General features: G+C 33.9%; 1 protein-coding gene across 4 annotated transcripts in view; it reads right to left on the reverse strand.

The window, feature by feature from the left end:
* The window catches only part of PIK3CB (phosphatidylinositol-4,5-bisphosphate 3-kinase catalytic subunit beta), a 149,402-nt gene that overhangs the window by 58,287 nt on the left and 65,877 nt on the right, over window positions 1-25,238 (reverse strand). For all 4 annotated transcript variants that reach the window (XM_031959816.1, XM_031959814.1, XM_031959815.1 and 1 more), the window contains 2 exons: window positions 13,913-14,099; window positions 1,825-2,050 (listed from right to left, as the gene is read on the reverse strand). In XM_031959816.1, the coding sequence (XP_031815676.1) occupies window positions 1,825-2,050; window positions 13,913-14,083 (397 nt within the window). In that variant the 5' untranslated portion in view covers window positions 14,084-14,099. The remainder of the gene's footprint in view (window positions 1-1,824; window positions 2,051-13,912; window positions 14,100-25,238) is intronic.

Here is a 25,238-nt window from a genome sequence, read left to right on the forward strand (position 1 = left end):
TAACAACCTCCATTTCATTGATAACTATATGTATTATGATTAACTATTAAAAACTGTTATAACTATTGGATTTAATGAAATAAAGTGCTATAGCAAGTTATAAAAGTTCATTAGGAGATTTGAGGGTAGGGGAAAGCATTTAAATTTTAGTTCCCAAAAGTATTGAAAGAAATTATAAAATTATGTTTCTAAACTTAGGCTAGAGACTTAAACTTGAGGCTAAATTGTATATGCATTATAAAAGCTTATATTTAATTTTTGTATGTCTTAGATTCATATGCCTTAAAGAACAGCGGTTATATTTAAAACATAAAGTTATGGAAAGTAAGCAGATCCTAGAAAATCCTTTTTAGCTAAGTCTTAACATAGATCGGTCAATTTTCCAAATTCTCCACATTTGTTTAGGTCTTTGCCTAGCTTTCCCCTACATCCACTAGAGGTATTTAGGGAACACAAAATGATCCTAAAATTCAACCAAGAAGCACACAATTTATGAGGAAAAATCAAAGTCAACTAAACAAAAACTATATCCAAAATTCAAATACGAGTTTTTTAATAGTCCATTCAAAAACTGGAAAACACATGTTTTGTTCAATACCATAAATATTTAAAAGGTGACAATATTTCTCCACTACGGCACATAAAATCAATGAGATAGATTGAAATTTGATATAGAAACTTGAGAAAACTTACATAAACTGATTCAGAAGAAATTAAGCTAAACCAGAAGTACAATATACACAATAACTAGAGTGATATAAGTGAAAACAACAAGAAGTAATAGAACTCTGACTAAATGTTAACAGTCAGTCTCAATCCTGAAGAGTAAAGGATGAAATATACCTCCATTTCCAAGGAGAGGGGTAAGAGACCACAGAGGTAGAATGTGGCGTCGTGGAATACATGATCATTATGACCACTTTCCTTAAATACATTTTTTTTTGGTCTTAAGAAAGAATAATGTTGGGTGTTTAAGGGGAAATAAAGAGGACATGAATAAAACTTAAAAATAATTCAGGTAATACAATAGTAGCTCCAGAAAATATGGTAAGTTTTCTGGGTTCTGTGAATATTCTGTCCTAACTACAAAGCCAAGAAAGGTCTTCTGGTTTTGCTTATCACATTAATATCAAATATATTTTGCATCCCTACCTTATCCATTGAACCATACCTTAAAATATGGTTCTCTTATAATAAGAGAAAAGAGAGGAAAGATTATTTATTTAAAACCAAACACATCAACCAAGCCTAACAATGTGGTCGTTATTATATATCTCCCATTTTTTGCATCCCTTTTCCAAAAAGACTATTAATCCACACTGACACATCCTTCATGCCTCTACATCAGGCCCTCCTCCCCCAACATCAGGAAAGCTAAGACTTTACTCACTCTGAATTATCACACTGCTTTAATATTTAAATTATCACATTGATCAGAACATGAAGGTTTTTTCCAGTCTCCCATACAGAACAAAAAGCTATATGGTATGTCATGTTTCCATTGGCAATTACTTTGCCTAACTATAGAAACTAGAATACAACTTATGTGTTAAAATTAGAACAATATAAGTGAGAAATTTTGCCTGAGAAATAGAAAGCCAGTTTTATTAAAGTAATGATATTGTCAAAAAAAAAAAGAAATTGATGCTAAAAGCTTATTTCATAACTACCTGACTTAAAAAAATCCCAAATATCATATGAATTCACCTACATGTATATGTGTATATAAGAATACCTCTCTACATATTCATGATTTTAATCATTTCCCACATAACAAGAAAACAAACCAAAAAAAAATTATCCCAACATTGAGATTAACATTACCTTTTCCTATAAGAACTCCAATTTTGGAGTCTAATTTTTCCCCTGGGTCACAATTTCTTGTTATCACTTTGAGAACTGGAAGAAAAGGTCTGACATCACAGAGTCTTCTTGTTTCATCTTCAAGCTCCTCATAAACAGCAGTTTGATTCACACATGCAAACATATAAGATTCAATTTCCATAAGAAGGTTAAACATAGGGTAGTTGTGAGCTTGCTTCCATAGCATCTGCAAGTAATAATTAGACAAATATAGTTAGTTCTGCTATAACAGTTGCTTTGAAAATGTAAATTTGTCCCATAACTGAAACATAAAGAACAATTTGAACATAATAATTTGAGTTTGCATATGTACAATTCTTCCCTGCAACAAAGAGAATGCAGAAATCTGCAAAATTTCACAATAACTCACAAACTCTGATGCTTCCAAAGTCCATTTCCATCAGCAAATTTCAGGTCTTTTTTTTAAGGTAAAGCGCCATGTTTACAATAAATCTTCTGGTACAGTAGGAGATGTGATCAGAAGAATTGTCCATATAGTATCCCTTCTGCCTAGGCCCCTTCTCTCATACACAGAGCAATAATAGCCAGAAGCTTTTGAAATTTGCCACTATTTATTGTAGTACTTATATATTTCTTAATTAATGATTTATCACATATAAAATTGAACTACCATTATTACGTTCTTATCTTTTTGTTTTTAATGTCAGTGACAAAGTTTTTGAACACTGTGACCTTAACACCATTTTCCCATAAGCCCTAAAATTTCTAATTATGCAATTTTGCTTTTGGAGAATTCATATGTTGAGTTATAGCAAAACTGACTGTACAGCAAAGCAAAAACAAAATTATATTATATTCTCAAGTAAGTTACGTTTTTTATGGATGGAGGAAAAAACTAAAATTAATACAATCTAATGATTCAAAACTAGCAACAGTTAATTTCAGAAACCAAGAAAAAGAATAATTGGCTAAAACAGATATTTTTGAAAGAACTGAACCAAGAACAAGATACTACTAAGTAAGCAGCAACAGGGGCTTAATCTCATTTGGCTAATTCTTGCTAATGACTAAAAAAAAAAAAAAAAAAAAAAACACCAAACTCTACACAACATTTATATATTTTCTCCTGCTCATCAGAGTAAATAAATGCAGCATATAAAAAATAAATAAAATAAGTTAATTTTTTCAAGTCATAAGAAGCACAATTCAATAAATAGACAGTGTGCTATAAGAAGAGTGCTGGATTTGTAATCTCCATTAGACCAGGTGACCTCTATCTAAAGTACCTTCTAGCTCTCTAAGTTCAAAGAACTTATTGATACCCAAATAGGCACATCTTGTTTAAAGCAAGAAATCACATTATTTCAGGGATCCTTAGCTCCTTCTCTACTGTCTTGAATTTCTATCTATACTTCTTTTATCTGACCCCTTCTATTTACTCACAACCACAGCTCTAGCTTGGCCCCTTGTTATGCTTCCTTGGATTACATTCTCCTGTTGCTGAATAGAATCGAAGAAAATCACCAAACCTTGGCAACTAGTCCTCTACAATTACAAAATGTTACATTATCCCAACTTTGCCTTCACTAAAGTAAGGTTATCTTTTATACCTCTCTGATAAATTCATTATCTCATTCAACAAAATAACTTTACCCTCTCTTCTCAAACACTGCTTTTCCCCCAATACCCATACCCTCTTTAAGGTGAGGATTTTGCTTCAAACATCATCAGATGTCACTAAGAGCACCTTCTCCCTTCATTTCATGTCACTAAAACTTTCCCCACCATCTTCTCCTTTACTCTCTTTCAAATTACGAACTAACCTATCCCCTTGACAAGCGAAACCATCAGGTAATCCCTGATGTCATCCCCCTCTTATCTTGTACAGCAGACTGATCCTTCTACCATACCCACTTTCTCTCTAATCTTCAGTCTCCCCTTATCTATTGGTTCTTTCCCTGATACCTACAAAAACACCCAAGAAATTCCCATGCCAAAAAAAAAAAAAAAACCTCCATTACATCAGTCTATCTGTTATTTACTATTATGTCTCTAATCTCCTATTTCTGATAATCATTCATACTTGCCCTCACTTCTTCACCTCACTTATTCTTTGATCAGATTTCTGAACTCATTAATCAAGTAAAACTGTTCTCTCTAAACTTATCAATGAATTGTTAACCAACAAATGTGAAGGACTTTACTCAATCCTCATCTTTCTTGACCCATTTGCTGCCTTTAATACTGTTGATGTCCTTCCCTACTTGGGAATTTTACCTTTTCTAAGTTATTGTGACATTACTCTTTCTCCCAAGTTACCCTACTTGTCCAACCAATTTTCTGGGGTCTCTTTTCCTAGATCTTCACCTATAACACACTTGCTAAATGTGAGTCTCTTATCCCTAATGGGCTCCCCTAAGCCCTCTTCAGTCTCTTCTAATCAGCTTCCATGGACTCAATTATCATCTTTATGCATATACCAGCTCTATATACTGAATCCTACACTGTCTCCTGAATTCCAGTCTCCCATTACCAACTGCATTTGGATAACATTAAAGATTCTCAAACAATACATCAAAATGAGAACTCATTAACTTTGTATCCATACCCTTTTCCTCACTAAATTTCCTAATAGTAAAGGTATCATTTTCTCAGTCACTCACACTCACAATCTTAGTGTCTTCATACAAAACCCAAGTATGCTATCTAGTCCTGTCATTTCTGCTTTCACAATCTTTCTGTTGTATCCCTTTTTCTTTCTACTCAGTTACCATCTAAGTATAGGCATTCTTTGCTTAATGCCTGGACTATTGCACTAGACTTCTGGTTGATTTTCCTATCTCACTATTCCAAGTCAACATTCATTCAAGTATCAATATAATCTTCCCAAGCCACAGATATGACAATGTGACTTCATTAACTCAAAAATCTCCAGTGATTCTATTCCTTCTGGGATCAAATATAAATTCTTCTGTTCAGCATTTAAAAGCCTAACCAATATGGTTCTTTTTATATTTCCTTCTTCTCACATTTTACTTCCTTACATAAACAATACAGTGACATTGACCTATTTGTAAATGCCCCCACAGGACGCTATTACCTAACTCCATTCTAGCCATCTCCCATGCTTGGAATGCTTTCCTTCCTCCTGGATTCTCCCTACTTCAACACTCAGCTGAAACCTAATTTCTACAAGAAATCCTTCCTAAACTAATCTATTTTTTTTAGTGCTATACCAATCAAACTTCCAAGAAATTATTTTACTAAACTAGAAAAAAATAACAAAATTCATCTGGAAGAACAAAAGGTCAAGAATTTCAAAGGAATTAATGAAGAGAAAAGCAAATGAAGGTGGCTTACCTGTACTAGATCTAAAAGTATATTATAAAGCAGAGGTCATCAAAACCATTTGGTACAGGCTAAGAAATAGACTAGTTGATCAGTGGAATAGTTTAGGCTCACAGAACAAAATAGCCAATGACTATAACAATCTAATATTTAACAAACCAAAAAGCCCCAGCTATTTGACAAAAACTGCTGGGAAAATTGGAAACTAGTATGGCAGAAGTAGGAATAGACTCACACCTAACACCATATACCAAAATAAGGTCAAAATGGGTTCATGATCTAGACATAAAGAATGATACTTATAAACAAATTAGAATAACATAGGATAGTTTCTCTCTCAGATTTGTGGAGGAGGAAAGAAGTTGTGACCAAAGGAGAACTAGAGATCATTATTGATCATAAGATAGATAATTGTGATTAAGTTAAAAAGGTTTTGTACAAACAAAATTAATGCAGACAAGATTAGAAGGGAAGCAATAAACTGGGAAAACATTTTTACATCCAAAGAATAAAGGCCTCATTTCTAAAATATATAGAAAAATGACTCAAATTTATAATAGTTCAAGCCATTCTCCAATAGATAAATTGATCAAAGGATATAAAGAGACAATTTTCAGATAAAAAAATTGAAACTATTTATAGCCACATGAAGCAGTGCTCCAAATCACTAATGATCAGATAAATGCAAATCAAGAGAACTCTGAGATATCACTACACATCTGTCCGATTGGCTAAGATAATGATGAATGTTGGAGAGGACGTGGGAAAACTGGAACACTGATACATTGTTGGTGGAACTGTGAATGGATCCAACCATTCTGGAGAACAGTTTGAAACTACGCTCAAAAAGTTACCAAACTGTGCCTATGCTTTGATCCAGCAGTGTTTCTACTAGTATTATATCCCAAAGAGATCTTAAAAGAGGGAAAGGGATCCACATGTGCAAAAATGTTTGTGGCAGCCCTCTTTGTAGTGGCAAGAAATTGGAAACTGAGTGGATGCCCATCAATTGGAGAATGGCTGAATAAATTATGGTATATGAATGTTATGGAACACTATTGTTCTATAAGAAACAACCAACAGGATGATTTCAGTGAGCCTTGGAGAGACCTATATGAACTGATATAAAGTGAAATCAGCTGAACCAAGAGATCATTATACAAGGCAACAACAAGACTATATGATGACCAATTCTGACAAACATGGCTCTCTTCAACATTGAGATGATTCGGACCAGTTTTCACTTGTGTAGTGATGAAGAGAGCCATCTACACCTAGACAAAGAACCATGGAAACAGAGGGTGGAACACAGCATAGCATTCTCACTCTCTCTGTTGTTATTTGCAGCAGCATTTTGTCTTGTTTCTCAGTTTTTCTTTTTCTTTCTTCTTGATCTGATTTTTCTTATGCAACCGAATGGCTGTATGAATGTGTATACACATATTGGATCTGGCATGTATTTGGGCATATTTGGCATGTATTAGACTGCCTGCTGGGTGAGGGAGAGGATGGGGGGAAGAAGGAGAAAATTTGTGGCAGGGGGTTATGCAGAGGTCAATGTTGGAAAAATTACCCATGCATGTGCTTTGTGAATAAAAAGCTTTAATTAAAAAAAAAAAAAAAAATCCTTCCTCGGGGCAGTTAGGTGGCACAGTGTTTAGAGCACCAGCCCTGAAGTCAGGAGGACCCGAGTTCAAATTTGGTCTCAGACACTTAACACTTCCTAAATGTGTGACCCTGGGAAAGTCACTTAACCCCAATAGTCTCAGGAAAAGAAGAGAAGAAGAGAAGAAGAAGAGAAGAAGAGAAGAAGAAGAGAAGAAGAGAAGAAGAGAAGAAGAGAAGAAGAGAAGAAGAGAAGAAGAGAAGAGAAGAGAAGAGAAGAGAAGAGAAGAGAAGAGAAGAGAAGAGAAGAGAAGAGAAAAGAGAAGAAAAAGAAAGAAATCCTTCCTGGTCTTTCTCTTCATTGCTACTTCCTGAAATATTCCATATGTACATAGATATTTGCATTTTGTTTCTTCCATTAGAATGTGAGGTCTTTTGACTGTTAATATTTGTAAAATGCTTGGCTTTTTACAATTACATGGCTTAATAAAAGATTGTTGTTTCCATTTCCCTAAGGATATGGTAAATTCTTAATAAATACTTGACTGATCTCAGATTTGGGTTTTTTTTTTCCCCAGTTTCCACTGTCACAATCATTAACCTAGTTATTAACTGATTACTGAATTGCTATGAGAGCCTCTAAACTATGAAGACTGGTTCTGTTATTCTCCAAATTGATTTTCCTAAGACTTTATTTTACTGCTCCCCTCAAAACCTAAAAATGAAGAACTGAACATGCATATTTGGCATTCTGCAAAGCTATGACAGAGAATTAAATTGTTAGGAATGAGAATGTAGGGATAAAGTAGAAAGATCATAGAAAAGAATTTGAGAAGCACCTACTTTATATGGAAAGGAAAACAAAGAACAGGATAGTTGCATAAAGAAGAAAAGTATGGTTATTTCTGAAACAAAAGGAAGAAAATGTATATATATATATATATATATATATTTTGTTGTTGTTGTTGTTTTTTAAAGAAATGATTGCTATTTATTTATTTGGTTGGTTGGTTTTTTTGTGCTGAGGCAACTGGAGTTAAATGATTTGCCCAGGGTCACACAACTAGGAAGTATTAAGTGTCTGAGACCAGATTGGAACTCAGGTTGTCCTGATTTCAGGGCCGGTACTCTATCCACTGTACCACCTACATGCCTGAAGAAAGTATATTTCATCAGACTAAATGAGGTAGTCAAATGATACAGAGACATCAAGAATTAAAAGGAATCAAAACAACTAAGTTTGACAAGTAGGAGGGCAGTGATAACTTTCAGAGATCAGTTCTCTTAAAGGAGCAGAAGTTAATTGTAGAGTAGCAAGAACTGAGGAAGAGATAGTGTATTGGAGGGATCTATTTTTTTCTTGCTCATTTAAAAAATGAATGTCTAGTGCCTGACCTGCCTTTGTTTGGTAATTGAACAAAGAGGAATACATGTGGAAAAGAAGGGAAAAGTAGCAGTGGACTGCTATATGCTCTTTAATCTGTAAGTGATGTTGAGGACATTGAGGAATGTAAAGAGCAGGAATTTTGGAAAAATATAATTAAGGCTCAATATGATTAATTTAATCCTACAACAAGGTGTTAACTCAGTGGAATTGATAATACAATGGTTATCTAGTTTAGCATGTGAGTTCTCTAGTTCAGTATGCTTGATTTAATCTTATAATAAATAATGGTTCCCCAGTGATATAATGATTGGTTTATACTCAGTATACTGAAATGATGTAATTGTAATAAGAGTATATAAGCTGGAGACAAAATGAGCCAGACCCAGACTTCAAGATAGAGACTGTCCTGGTGGCTTCTCCTGCCTTCCCCACTGAAAGCAAGACCCATTCCGGAGGACCTCCAGAAAGCTAGCTGGCCCCAGGCAAAGTAGACAGACTGTGAAGGAGATAATAAAGACTTTGGACTTTATCCCTTAACTATTCTCATGGTGATTTCTCTGCTAAAAGGAAGGCTGGTCCCAAGACCTCCAGAAAACTAACCAGAACCTTACAGAGGAAGGCTTCTATTATGTTAAGTAAGGTCCCTGTAGAGGATTAAGTAGGGAGGCACAAAATGAGAAGTAATGAATGGGTTAATTCATTTATTCATTACTTACTAAAAAGAATACCAACTTAATACAATCACATAATTGCTTTATATCAGAGTTAAGTATTTTATAGAATAATATATTCTAGAATATCATATTCTAGAATAATAAATTATGAATTATGAGTAACCACAGAAATTGTCTATACCAATCCCCTCATTTTATAGATGAGGAAAGAAAAAAGTTAAATGTTTTGCCTGGGTCATACAGAAGGGCCAGGATTGAAACCTAAGTTGTACGATTCTAAATCTAATGTCAGACAAAAACTGGAATGTCAATAAAATCCATGTCCCCTTGTATCCTATGTAAAATATGTCTTGAGGATAATATTGATATAGATAGGTAAATAGATAGAGATAATTAGTTCTGTTAAACTGTAAGCTCCTTGAGGATAGAAACTATAATTTGTCTCTTCTGTATTCCTAATGCTTAGCAGAGTATCTGGCACATTTACATTTAAATGTTCACTGACTGACTGAGGTGAGATGACAGGCAATCTTGAACTTACAAATACATAAAAAAAAAAAAAAATTAAAAAAAAAAAAAAAAAAAACCAGTCAGCCTAAACCCGAAACCCTAAAAAAGTGACAGCATTTGGTAATCAATTCAGAAAATTTAAGAGTACAGCTTTCTGATAATCAACTCAGAACACCTGGATTGAAAGACCTAGAAGGCTGTCTACTTTTAAATATAGGCAGATATAAAAAGGTATCCATTTCTTTTATAAAATTACAAGTATAAAAGAAGTCTCTATTTTCATAAATATTAAGAGAATTAAGAAACTAATCAATCTTTTCTTTCTCCCTCCTATCTTGCCCATAATAGAGAAATTTTTGCTCAAATTGCTTGGTCAGGAGAGGTGTTGCTGTTGCAACTTGAAATTCATTTCCCCCTAACAGCAACAGTGTGATTAGATAAGAGGTTAAACAGCACCATTAGTATTACACATGACAAGTTAGTTGAGCTTTCTTGTGGGTAGAACTGACAGAGAAATCAAATGAATACAAAGGCACTCCAAATTTGAATAATCAGCTACTGCAAAATCGATTTTAGGCTCAGTATCTATCATACTCACCTTGGTATTATCACATCACTATGTTCCATTCTGGACATCATACTTTAAAAAATATATTGAGAAGCAGGAGGGGGTACAGAAGAGGATAAGTTAGTGAAAACTCTCAAGATCATGACATATGATATCTGGTTAAATTGGAGACTAGAAAACAAGAGGGAAAATGAAAGCTATTTTCAAGAATCTGATTATCTTCATGAGGAAGACATTCTATCAGAAATGCTTGACTCCAAAGCAAAATAAATAGATGGAAGAGGCAAGTTTACATTTGATATAAGTGAAACTCCACAACGATTAAAGATATATAAAACTAAAATGGGTTACATTGGGAAGTACTGAGTTCTACTTCATTAGGGGGTTTCAAACAAAGAAAGGCTAGATACCATGGCTGGGCATGCTGCATAAAAAATCTTATTCTGGATAAGATGGCTTCTGGGATTCTTTGCTAGTCTGGAATTCTGTGAAAAAAAGTGATGGCACTCATAGATTTGTACCATTTAGTCACATATTACCAAACATTTAACCAAATGCATCATAGTTTGAGTTCCCCCCAAAAATCAATTTCCTAAGTACAAAATAGAGGTAAGCCTGATTAAGAACAGTTGTGTGAAAATTATAGATATATATGAACAGAAATTTAAATGCTTTTTTTCTTAAAGTCAAGAGGTTTTAGTAGACTCCTAATACAATATTAGTTAATGATGGGACAGACATGGCAGGCAAAAAGATGTGATCATATATTTTATCAAAAGAGACCTGGTATGAGGGCAGCTAGGTGGCACAGTGGATAGAGCACCAGGTCTGAAATCAGGAGGACCTGAATTCAAATCTGGTCATAGACATTTAGTACTTCCTGGCTGTGTGACCCTGGGCAAATGACTTAACCCCAATTGCCTTTGGGGGGGGGGGGGGGGATTCAAAGAGAGATTTGGTATGCAGAACAAGGGAGGCAATAGTCCCACAATGCTCTGGCATTAGACTATATCTAAAATATTGGATAAAGTTTTAGGCAACATATTTTAGTAAAGATACTGAAAAGCTCTAAGATTCTTAATAAAATTAAAAGCAAGATGAACTATATTGGAGGTCTTTCATCAAAGACTGGATGTTGCTGAGCATGTTGTTCACCCAAGTAAGAAAATGACTATACAACCAGCCATTACTACTGTTTTGCTTAGATGATCCCTTTTCTTTTCTCTGCTCTACTCATGCTGATAATATAAAGTTTTGTAAACAATAAAAATTAGTCTTATATGAAATTTCTTTATTAACTTACAGAATACCTCATTGTCCTATGATACTAGATAAGTAACATTTTTTTTTTAAATAGCTTATAGTTATCAAAAACACCTTCATAAATGATGAATATAAAGTATATGAAAGGGAAAAAAGCCCCCAAAGCTGTTTTTAGTTAAAAATAGATTTAATAAATGAAATTTGAAATTAAATATTTGTTACTATTTACTAGAACTTTCAGAAACTGAAAAAAATGATCACATATGTATTAATATCAAAAATAAGCTATTTCATTACCCTTAATCAATGCTCTAAAATCCTATTTAAAGTAACAAAGTTTAAGAAATCATCAATCATTTAGTCCAAGGATAATACTCGTACAATATTTAGCAGTCCCATTGTTCATAATCTGGATACAAATAAAATATCAAATGTCTTTTTAAGTAGCAATATTTTAACTGACCTTTTCTTTTCTTTTTTTAAGATTTTTTTTCAATTAACAAGCATTTTTTAATTACTTTGTCCCTCTATTATCTTCAGCAAATTAAAAAAGGGGAAAGAAGAGGAAAAATGCAGTCCTCAGTTTTCCATCAATATGCAATCTCACATTAACCATATTCCTCCAAAAATATTATTCTTCCTGAATTTGAAGTTCATCACCTTTCTATCAGAAGAGTCATGTTTTATCTTCATTCTTTTAGATTCATGGTTTATGACTGCACTAATAAGAAAGTCTTTCCAAGTCATTTTTTACTTTTATCAGCTCAAAGTATTCTCACTAGTTTCCTCTATTTGCAAATATCCCTTTCTTCTGACACACTAACATTCCATTACATTCAGAAATAACAATTTGTTTAGTTATTTCTTAATGACAGGATGCCTCTACCTTTAGTTTACAATTCATCTACTATTAATAGACTTTGTATTAAATGGTGGTTTATAATGTTGTTCTAGCCCCTCCCCTTGTAAAAATGTGAGTTCTTAGAAGGTAGGGATTGTGTTTTGGCCTTTGAGTCGGATAATAGAGCACTAAATAAATTAATTTGGGAAACATTGTCATTTTTATCATACTGGTTTCATCTACTCATGAATAATTAACATTTCTTCAGTCATTTAGGTCTGTGATTGACCTCCTTAATCAGGTTATAATTAGGATCATTTAGGAATGCTTAAGCTTCCATGTGTAAAGTCATTGTTCTAATAAGAATAAAAAATTATTTACCATTCAATTTCAGCATAGGTTATTTTGTATTATTTTCTATGTTTCATTTGTATTACCTTTATCACTAAATTTCTTAAAAGTTGGGATAATATAAAATAATTATGATATAGTAAGTAGAAAATTGGTCCCTGGAACTTGAAGACCCATCCAAATAGCTTTGCTAATCACCATTCCAATGACATAAGTAAATCTCTCAACTTGCATGGTCTTGAAAAAGCTCATTTGAAAAATGAAATTGTTCCAGATGATTCTAAATATGACCTCCAGTCGCAAATTGTACAAATTCTTATTTCCAAATACTATCAATTATAAAACTGAGTAGAAAGCATAGTAGGTGCTCAATAACAATTTTATTGGAATGAATATCAAAAAAGCATATGACTATTTTGTTCTTTTCATTCATATTATCATTACTTATAATCGTCAATTTCAAATATCCATACTTTTGTTGTTTTACTTTTATTCTCTTTTTAAATCAATTTTAATATATTATATAAAAATGATGATTAGACCAGTCATTTCCTTGGCATAAGAAACTCACAAATGAGGAAGACATTTCTACCAATGGAGGTCAGGACCCTTTCTACAATTTATAGTCTTTTTGAGGATTGACCAATGAACTGATTAAATGACTTCTTCAGGTTTGCAGCGTCAACATGTGTCACGCTGATCTGTTTCTATCTCCCATCCCACAGTATTTCTCTTGAATAAAGTGTGTTATCACTTGAAATCTCAACACCTCAAAGGATGAATCATGTCCTGATACTCAACACTTTCTCAACTCAGCCTTGCTCCCCTTTGAGTGAAGGGCTAGGGAGGGAGCTTTCTATATATTTCCAAGGCCTTCTTTTATAATGGGCTAACAACTTTCCTGGGTATTCCAGAAAAGATGTACTCTTGTTTTTCTTCTTCCCTGATTTTCAGCTTCCTTGTCTGCATTATTTCCCCCCTTTAGATTGTAAGCTTCTTGAAGATAAGGTCTGTTTCTTTTTCTTATTTATAGCCCAGCGCAGTGCCTGATACATAGAGGCATTTAAAAAATGTTTGTTGAATTAAACCAAATTAAACAATAAGTAATTAAAGCAGAAAGGTCCTAGAATTAGCATCTGTTTGTAGAATTTTAGAACACACCTAAGAAATGAATTTGTTTTGCCTGGCAATTCATAATTATTTTAAGGACTTTGGTGGGATTTGGGGTTATTTTTTTCTCCAACTGAAAAGGGATGCGGGTTCAATGACAAAGTCAAAAAATTTAAGTAGAAGATAAGAAGGTTAAATGAGAATTTTGTTGTTGTTGTTGAAGGAACACCAGAAAGAAGTAGGACAACTAACAGGACACTTCTACAAGCTATAGACTGAATATATTATTTACTTTAAAAAGAAAAGCAAGCTGTATACAAGGAAGATATACAGTTTCATGTATAATCCTTTCTGTTTTACTGTGGATAAGAAATACTTTTTGGTGGTATTTAAGGTCAGAATAAATTATTTTTAACCATCTATTAACATACCTGTTTAATATTAGAAATAGTGGCCTCCCGAGGTACTTCCAATTGTATATAGATCCCCGTGGGCAATAAAAAATCCACGGGAATGGAGCCATCTGATGCTATCTGAGAATCCACAGCCCAAATGTCAAGGTTGTCTGCCATAGCAGGAGGCATTATAAAACTGAGGCACATTCATAACCACAGGGCCCTAAGGGGGAAAAAAAAGTAAGATTTAATAAGACTGATTATTACAAAAGTTCTGATAAAGCCCTCATTTCCAAAATATATAGAAAAGTGACTCTAATTTATAGGAAATCAAGCCATTCTCCAATTGATAAATGGTCAAAGGATATGAACAGACAATTCTCAGATGAAGAAATTGAAACTATTTCTAGCCATATGAAAATATGCTCCAAGTCATTATTAATCAGAGAAATGCAAATTAAGACAACTCTGAGATTCCACTACACACCTGTCAGATTGGCCTTGTGTAGTCCTAGTATAATTCTTTTCTACAATCCTCATTAACATTTTCTCTAGCAAGTTGTCCTATAATTTCTGTTGTTACAGTTTCACCATTAGTTCGTATGATAGCTGTCTGCAGATGTCCCATGAAATCAGCAAAGAGTTCATTTGGACCTTGCACTGTTTTTGTGAAAGCTTCCCCTCAATCTTGTCTTCCTGGGAGGATAACCCATGCTTTGATAGCCACAGAAGCAATTTGCTCATATGCTGCTATAGGGTAATTAATCTGGGTTAAAGTGTCTGTATAAGGACCTTTACCTGCTAGTTGGTCAAAGGTGTCTGGTATATTAATTCCAGGTTGCTTGGTATTGGTCTTGTATTCTACAGAGTTCACTATACTGAGAAAGTCACAAGTTTTGTCCAGGTTCTAAGCATGTCCCCGCTACAGATTCCCAATCACTGGGGGTTAAAATTTCATAAACCAAATTCTCTAATATCATCTTAACACAACACAAGTTAGAAGAGTGCAAGCCTTTTTCAGATCTTTGATAATTTCTAGATTAAAAGGAGTATATCTTCTCCTGTTTTGACCTGAAGAGTCGAACTCTTCAATCACACATTCGGTTCTATTCTCAAATCAGATGTATCCTATCCTTCCTCCTTAGCTTTAATTAGTGCCTTTTGAAATCATTTCATAAGGGGTGGACAAAACTGCTGCATGGGTAATGCTGATGGTGTCACTGCCCTTCCCACTCCTCCTCCTCCTCCCTCCACCCAGGAGGGCAAAATTGAGGGAGGAAGGTCAGGAGATGGGGAATGACCTAAGGAGCCTGCTCAGGTGTAGGTGGAAGTGAAACTGAGCTGTGAAAGTGAGAAGCACCATACTCTTTTAAGTTCATCAGCACTGTCCTTATGGAACTTAACTCCTTTCTTGTCCAATTCTTCATGCCTTTCAGCTGCTTTGTCAGTAGCCACCCCTTTCCTGCTCTTTCTCCTCACTTTTCCTTGTCTGGCTGTCCACATTAAAATTTTTCCTTGTTTTAGAACTTGTGGGATTCTTTAAAGCCAATTATATTATTTTGTATATAAGGAATGTTTCCGTAGGAATTGAATCAGGACCTGTAGCTTCATAATATTCAAATAGTTGCTCTCACACTATTTTCTACATATCTGGCTCTAAGTTTTCTTCCTTAGAGAGCCAAGGAGACATACACTAATACATCTAAGAACCCAGTGATCTACCTCTGAGTTACCAACAAACCCTGCTTCTCTATTAACCTAACTATGCATGCTACATACTTCCCTTGGGGTGGGGGAGGCTCTTTTTTTTTTTCTTTTTTTTTTTTAGTATTTGCCCCATTTCAACTGAAAAAAGAAAATGATTAGTTTAGCCCTCACCAAATCTTTCTGCTTGCTTATTTTTATACTTACTCTATTCCAGGTCACAGGACTTCTCCACTGAACTTGGACAACTATGTCAGTCGAGCTGATCTCTGTCCTGCTCTGCAAGGCCCTGCATTTCTCACACCCCATGTTTAGGCACCAAAATGTAGTGTCTGGACTAGCTTTCTAGAGGATCTCTAGATGGGCCTTGCAAGATCTTAGGAAAAGTGATGAAGGCAGGAGAGCTACCACAAGGATGGTCACAGATGGAATCCAGAATCTTCTTTATTTCAAGTCCTCTCAGCCCTTAAATACCTTAGTACGATTACATCACTACAACACACTGGGCATGTGCCAACTGTAGAACCATTACATCAGCATATCACACTGCACAAATGCTAACTAGAGTGCTTATATCATTACATCACACTAAGTATATGTGAACTAGAGAACCATTATCTCATCAATTACACTAAGTAAATACCCTGCTGTAAGAATCTTTGCTTAAAATATACCTTTCCCAGAGTTCTCCCACTATCTGTGGTCCTCTACAAACCTCAGTTAAGAACTACCAATAAACTGAGAGTAATTCTGGTCTAACAATCAGGAGTTCATCATTCCAGGAGAAATTTTTCCCTTGACCCCCCCCCTATTGTTTAAAAAAAAAAAAAAAAAAAGGAAATGTTCCTTCTGCATCAGAGATCAGAGGAGAAACACATATATGATAATGCCTATGTGACAGAGAACATGCAATAGGTTACAAGGAACTATGACAAAATAAGGTGAACGCCAATGAAGTAATTAGGAGTGGAGATTCCGGTGAGGGAATTAGGCTGTAACTTCTGTAGTACCTACCCAATGGGGAATAAAGGGAGGGACTTGTGTTTTGAGACACCTGTTATTACAAGATCACAAATAACAATCTTTTCCTAGCTTCATCAAAGTCTGCTGAGTTCTTAGTAAAAACTCTTATTTCGCAAAAAAAAAAAAAGGGGGGGGGAGGGTCTCCTTCATAGGAAAAACAAAGGTGGTCAAAAGATAAATAAAAAGTTCAAAAAAAAAGCTGCCTATTATTTAAAATAACTGATACATTATTAATAATGCTCCAAGCCACTAGCAATGAGAAATAAAAGATTTTTTACCTCACACTTGAAAAACTGGTGGAACTGTGGAATAATATTAGCATTCTAGAAAGCAATTTGCAATTATGCAAATAAAGTCTATACATCTTTAGACCTAGAGATTCCACTACTAGGTATACATCTCTAGGCCACAATTCATAAGAACAAAGTCTGTGTGTGTGTGTATTACACACCATGTTTGATGTAGCAAAGAACTGAAAACAAAATAAATGTCCACTGGTTCTAGAATAGTGAAAAAAAAATTCTTCGCATGAGTAATGGAATATTTGGAATATTGCCTTTAAAAAAAATGACAAATATGATGAATACAGAGAAGCATGAAAATGTTACATGAACTAATGGGAGACTGAAGTAAGCAAAAGCAAGAAAGCAAAATACACCATGATAATAATGCAAGGAGAAAAAGATATCACCAAAAAACAATCAAAAGTTACTGTTGCAGAATTACAAAGAATAAGCTTAATCCCAAAGAAAAGACAGGATAACAGAAACACTAAATAAAGTTATAGATATTTTCAAAACTTGATGTTTTTTTATTCTTTTCCCTTTCTTTTTCTTTTTCTATTCCTTTGAAAATACCATCTGTTACACAGAATAAAAATGTAGAGAGAAAAGAAAGAAATAAGAAAAATTGTAGCAGTTAAAAACAAAGTATATCTATAAAAACTTAAGTGAATATTAATTGAGAACACAAATAAGTTACTCATTATATTGTTACTAAACAGATTATTTTATTTTGAAATGCAATACAATCAATTTTAGTTCGTTTCAAATACAATGACATCAGGAATGACTTTTTAAACTGAAACAAAAACTCACAAGGAATTGCTGTGAGTCATTAGTCAAAATGTACAAGTGTGTGATGGTGCCGGTAAGTAACAACTGAAAAACCCCTACACATCTAGGAACTGAAATAATGCCAAAATATGTCATCTGAATGGCAAAAAATAACAAGAGGAATCTTTAATAGCTCAAAGTTAAAAAAAAAAAAAAGTATTATTTCTGGTTAATTTTTGACTTTGTTTATAGACATTATAAAAAAGCAACTTCCTTTATAAAAGGAGACTACTGAAAGAAATATGTTGTACTTGACCAGTACAATATTAGTATAATTTGTAGTTGTGATATCACAAATCACAAAAGATCTAGGTCAAGATCACTTAAGTCAGACCCATCTAAACCAGCAAAGATTGTTCCTTGATTGGTTCTCCAAATACTCTCTATTAAGTAGAGGACTGTATCTAGTATTGCTTAGATTTCTCTTCATCTATCACTAGTAAATAGAAAGGTTCAGGAAGGGTAAGAAGAGAATAACAATGACTTGTGTTTATATAGCCTATTTAAGATTTCAGAAATTATTTATTTATATGATCTAATTCAAAAATATCAAAATAAAATTTATTTTCACCTAAGCTGTTCCTAGATCTCCTTAAGTAGAAAAAAGATTTATGTTTTTTCCCCCCTTCATCAAAGACTAAAGAATAAAAGTTGTTTAATATCTTTGTGTAAATCTTTTATAAAACTAAGATCAGTTCAATCCTCTCCAACTTCATATACTAAAATTCTAATGCTTAATTATCAAAAACATCCAAACCTGATCTTTCTGAGCAGGAAGTAGGAATAGGGGGAAAAAAAAACAGCTATAGGTATACAAATCAAAATTTAGGTTAAAGGGATGGGAAGAGTCTTTAAGATAAGGACATTAAGAATTCTGAATACTGGAGGAACCAAATCCAGAACTCATGTTTGTTTTTAATGGTGACAGTGATAACAATACATGGGATCAAAGAAAGTTTTATTTGACCAGAACTTGTAATTCCTACCCATCATTTTTTAATCATCATACTTAATGTCAACCTTATAAATTGGCATCATTGGGAGAAAAGGATTAAGATTGTAAAATAGGATGACTTGTTTCATGCTCACAAAGCATATACTTTATTTTTAGTTGGCATATGCATAATATCATACATTCTCAAATAATTTCACACATACTGATATTTCAATTGACCTCTTGCAGATTCAAAATAGATTAGTTCTACTTTTATATGTTTACTAGGATATAAGGATTTAAGTGCATCTATCCAAATGGGATGGTATTAAAATTTATAAAGAAAAGGGTATATTTTATAAGCATTTGTATATATGAATGTATAATAAGGAAATTTTCAATTATATCATGCTATCATTTTCAGTTTGGCTCATATACTTGCTAGTAACATAAGATAAGGCTGGAAAATTATCTAGGGCCTTGAATACCAAAGGACTCACAAGGTGTTAATGAATGTTTCTAAGAAGTGTGGCAATAAATCTGTGATTAAGGGAAATTGAGGCACAAAACTCTGAGCATAATCCATTTATTGATAAAGTTAGCAATTATCAAAAATAGAGGTCAATACCTCAGTGATTTGAGACCCATCCATACAATCAGAGAATTCTTTTATACAGTTTGTTTATATAAGTTCTTTACATAATGTCAACTGGTGTCAACAAAACTAGGACTATGATTGGCCCATAATTTTGCTGGCCTAGAAAAGGGGTCTTCCAGAGTCCATGGTGACACAAAATTAATCAACCCTTTTGGAAAATCCCCAATTCAATTTGCCTGTGTTCTAGAGAAACCCAGTGCTAGGAAAAACATCTTCTGACCATTCCCCATTCTTCAAAAGTTACATAGTCTCCTATCAAGAACCATATTACTATGACCTATATAAAACAGTTCTAAATCTAAGTCTTTAGAAATTGCTAACTGTAGTTGATTAATAAAATTCTTAACATTAATCAATCAATAATCAATTTCAGAGAAGAGATAACAAAAACAGATGTGTAGATAAATAACACAATTTTGACATCAGAACTGAAGGACTGATTAGAGAAAAAGAGAACAAAACTGGAAAAATAAGTTTCACATATGGATAGGAACTCTGAAATATAAACAAATTTATTTGTACAATATATGATAATGTAGCACTAACATTCTAATGGGAAAGAAGAAACAAGTGATTCTTTTAAATGTGTACTTTTGGGGCTGCTGGGTGGCACAGTGGCTAGAGCACCAGCCCTGAAGTCAGGAGGACCCAAGTTCAAATATGGCCTCAGACACAATACTTCCTGGCTGTGTGACCTTGGGCAAGTCACTTAAGCCCAATTGCCTCAGCAAAAAAAAAAAAAAAAAAAAGAAAAAGAAAAAGAAAAAAAATTTTTCAAGTGATATGGAAATAGTTAAAATTTTAAAAGTACAGGAATGGGAAATAAATTAATTCTTCTCTGAAGGTTTTAAGAGGAGGAAAAAGAAAGGATAAAAGAATACAATGGTGTAGAAAAGGGAAAGGAAGCAGCAGAACTTGCTATTTCTCACACTTTATGTTCATGTGCAGAATATACAAACATAAAGGGAGGGATGGAGGATTTGTTGTTCAGTCATTTTAGTCCTGTCTAATTCTTCATGAGCATGAGAGGTTTTCTTGATAAAGATATTAGAGTGCTTTGCCATTTACTTCTCCAATTCATTTTATAAATGAGAAAAACTAAGAAAAACAGGGTTAAGTGACTTGTCCAGGGTTACATAGCTACTAAGTGTCTGAGGCCAGATTTGAATTCAGGATGATGAGTCTTCCTAACTTCAAGGCCAACAATCTATCCTCTGTACCATCTAGCTGTCCTAGTTCTGATCTCTTTCCAGTCTCTTCCTCTGTCTAGTCTACTTTTCTGGTAATTCTCAGTTCACATCTTGCTTAAAAACCTAGCTTTCAGTTTTAAGCATAACTTTGCTGGCATATGAAATGAATGCAAACGTTTGGTAATTTGAACTTCTTTGGCATTGCCCTTCTTTAAAACTGGGATATTAAAAACCTTTTCCAATCCAGTGGCCACTATTGAGTTTTCCAAATTTGTTAGCATACAGAGTATAACATCTTTTAAGATTTTAAATGGCTCAACTGGAATTCCATCACTTTCACTATACTTATTGTTTGCAATGCTTCCTACCCATGGTCCACTTGACTTTATTCTTTAGGATGTCTGGTTCTATATCAGAAACCATATCATCCTGGTTATCTAGTTATACGTGATGTTAAGATCTTTGTTACATAGTTCTTATATATATTTGCCACCCCTTCTTAATCTTTTACTTCTGTTAAATATCTGTCATTTTTTAGTCTTTCATCATGCCCTGATTTCCTACTTTAGCTTTCAAACCCATATGTTAAATGTGATATCTTTTTTAAAAATATTTTTAACTCTTCATGGAATTGAGAAACTTTGACTTCTTTGACATCAGTGATTAGAGCAGAGACTTGTTGTATCTGATGCTCAATTGTTTGCCTTTGATTTAAATGTGGATATTTAATCTTTCCATCTCTTGTCTGATCACATATAATGTACCTTGATTCACAGATCTTATATTCCAAGTTTCTATGCAGTACTGATCTTTATAACATTGGACTTTCCATTCATATCACTAGGCACATCCCCAGCTAAGCTTCCTTGTGACACTGGCCCAGCACAACTCTTACCCAGTAGTATTCTGGACACCTTCCAAACTGAGGAGTTCATCTTCCAGTCATATATTTCATCATATTTGGCAAAGACACAGGAGTGGTTTGCTAGTTCCTTCATCTTTATTCAGAACTCTTCAAATAACTTGCCCATGTTGGGTAATCCTGCATAATATACTCATAGTTTCATTTAGCTATGCAAGCCCCTTTATCAGGACAAGACAGTGATCTAGTAGGGGAGATTCCTTTTACTTGATCATATTTATTTGTTACAAATCTCTCCATGATTGTCTGTGATAATCATATTTGACATTTCTTATGACACAGTTAACATTATTCCCACAATCCCAATATTGACTATTCCCAATTTTTTCTATTTCCATTCTTACAAATTTTCTGGGTATGAGGTAAAACCTCAAGGTTAGTTTAGTTAAATTTGTGTTTTTCTTAGTATAAGTGATTTAAAACATTCTTAAACTGTTTATTGATAACCTTTGACAATAGTCGGTATTTATTATTTAGAAGTATGGCTTTTGATACTATAGATATTTATTAGTTGTCTATATATCTTTGATACCAGAAACCTTCCCTGAGAAATATGGAATATGGTCTTCTGGAGTGAATAAATTTCAGGAGGGGTGTTCACAGAAAGCTTTTCCTAAATTTAAGTGGGTCTCCCATTCTAAAACTGCACAAAGTCAGGGAACTAGACAAAACTCAAGAAAGACATGTATGTTATAAGAATCTTTCTACAAAGCCACCATGTATATAGGATTTCCCCAGAGAAAGAGCCCAGGATGACCAAAAGGGATGGGAGAAGTGAAGAATAACCTAATAAGTATGACTAAACTCAGATCAGATCATCACAAGTGATGACCTCTGTGATACCAAGTATTCTACTCTGAGGCACCAAAAAGGGAAGAGAAGATTCAGAATTCTAAACCTCAAAGATCTAGGGGAGTTCTAGGGAGTCAAAAGCAGAGTCAATCAATTCATCCAAAAGTACAGTGAAAGGCAGATTATATATACCATCGTCATTATAATGGCTATATTATAAAGCTTCAATTCAGGAATTAAAGTTGGAAAAATAAGTAAATCAAAGAAGTTTGAAATCTACTGACCTCCAAAAATAAGGAATAAGGAACTTCATTTAAAATTGTAAGAAGGGACTCAAATACATAAGGACTAAAATGAATATATGGAAAACGTAAAACAAAAACTAAAAAAATTATAATATATGTCTATGGAAGAAATAATTGGACTCCCTGAAAACCAGACTAAAAAAACAAAAAAAACTTGGATAACATATTTCAAGAAATCACAAATGAAAATGGTTTGAATATATGAAAATCAGAAGGAAAATTAAATTTAAAAGTATCTCCTAAATTAGTATGGCAGAAACTAGGCACTGGCCCACACTTTAACACTATACACCAAGATAAGGTCAAAATGGGTTCATGATGTAGGCATAAAGAATGAGATTATAAATTAGAAGAACATAGGATAGTTTACCTCTCAGACCTGTGGAAGAGGAGGAATTTATGACCAAAGAAGAACTAGAGATCATTATTAATCACAAAATAGAAAATTTTGATTATATCAAATTGAAAAGTTTTTGTACAAACAAAACAAATGCAAACAAGATGGGAAGTAATAAACTGGGAAAACATTTTTACAATCAAAGGTTCTGATAAAGGCCTCATTTCCAAAATATATAGAGAACTGACTCTAATTTATAAGAAAAAATTCTCCAATTGATAAATGGTCGAAGGATATGAACAAACAATTCTCAGATAAAGAAACTGAAATTATTTCTAGACATATGAAAAGAAGCTCCAAGTCATTATTAATCAGAGAATTGTAAATTAATACAACTCTGAGATACCACTACACACCTGTCAAGATTGGCTAGAATGACAGGGAAAGATAATGCGGAATATTGGAGGGCATGTGGGAAAACTGGGACATTGATAAATGTTGGTGGAACTGTGAATACATCCAGCCATTCTGGAGAGCAATTTAGAACTATGCTCAAAAAGTTATCAAACTGTGCATACCCTTTGATCCAGCAATGTTACTACTGGGCTTATATCCCAAAGAGATCATAAAGAAGGGAAAGGGACCTGTATGTGCAAGAATATTTATGGCAGGTCTCTTTGTAGTGGCCAGAAACTGGAAACTGAGTAGATGCCCATCAATTGGAGAATGGCTGAATAAATTGTGGTATATGAATGTTATGGAATATTATTGTTCTGTAAGAAATGACCAGCAGGATGATTTTAGAGAGGCCTGGAAAGATTTACATGATGCTAAGTGAAATGAGCAGAACCAGGAGATCATTATATACCTCAACAACGATACCATATGAGGATGTATTCTGATGGAAGTGGATTTCTTTGACAAAGAGAAGATTTAACTCAGTTTCAACTGATCAATGATGAACAGAAGCAGCTACACCCTACACCCAAAGAAAGAACACTGGAAATGAATGTAAATTGTTTGCATTTTTGTCTTTCTTCCCAGATTATTTTTACCTTCTGAATCCAATTCTTCCTGTGCAACAAGAGAACTGTTTGGTTCTGCACACATATATTGTATCTAAGATATACTGTGACATATTCAACATGTATAGCACTGTTTGCCATCTGGGGGAGGGGGTGGAGGGAGGGAGGGGAAAAGTTGAAACAGAAGTGAGTGTAAGGGATAATGTTGTAAAAAATTACCCAGGCATGGGTTCTGTCAATAAAATGTTATTAAAAAAAAAGAAAGAAAGAAAAAAGAAATGACCAGCAGGATGATTTCAGAAAGGCCTGGAGAGACTTACATGAACTGATGCTGAGCAGGACCACCAGAGCATTATATACTTCAACAACAATACTATATGATGATCAATTCTAATGGATGCGGCTCTCTTCAACAATGAGATGAACCAAATCAGTTCCAACAGTGCAGTAATGAATAGAACCAGCTACACCCAGCGAAAGAACTCTGGGAAATGAGTGTGAACCACTACACAGAATTCCCAATCCCTCTATTTTTGTCCGCCTGCATTTTTTATTTCCTTCGCAATTAATTGTACATTATTTCAAAGTCCAATTCTTCTTGTGCAGCAAAACAATTGTATGGACATGTATGCATATATTGTATTTAACATACTTTAACATATAACATGTATTGGTCAATCTGTCATCTGGGGGAGGGGAGAAGGAGGAGAAAAATTGGAACAAAAGTTTTGCAATTCTCAGTGCTGGAAAATTACCCATGCATATATCTTGTAAATAAAAATCTATAATAAAATATATATATATAAAGTATCTCCTAAACATATCCTGGAAAAAACTTCTAAGGAAAGAAATAGGAGGAAGAAGGGAAGGAATGCTAAGAAAAGAAACATATGCCCCATCCCTCTTCTCTAGACAGTCCCTCCCCTCATGTTGGGAGATAGGAGACAATATAAAAAAGCTTGCTGAACAGGGTGAGGGGAGGAAGTACTGGGGCAAAGATGATTGTTTAGAAAGTCAGCAGCAGAACTAGTAGAGAAGTGAACATAGACAGCCTTGGATTCCTGAAACAGTTTTCTTGGACAGGAAGTCAATAATCAAAGGAAAAATTAAAAAATGAGACATGTCAAAGGTGAGAAGGTAAAAGAGAAAATTATAGAGAGTCAGGAGAGAAGCTGCAAGAAAAGTGGTTCAAGTACCAAGAATCAATTCAACTGTTAATAATCCACATAGTTAGTCATCAACAAGCCTTGTAGCTTCTTCTAAATAGAAGGTTTTGTAACACAATATTACAAAAAGTACCATTACGACAAAAATAACTTAGCAAGAAAAGCAGATTATCATCCCACAAGGTCAAAAG

The sequence above is a fragment of the Sarcophilus harrisii genome, chromosome 3 (genome assembly GCF_902635505.1).
Source record: "Sarcophilus harrisii chromosome 3, mSarHar1.11, whole genome shotgun sequence".
NCBI lineage: Eukaryota > Metazoa > Chordata > Mammalia > Dasyuromorphia > Dasyuridae > Sarcophilus > Sarcophilus harrisii.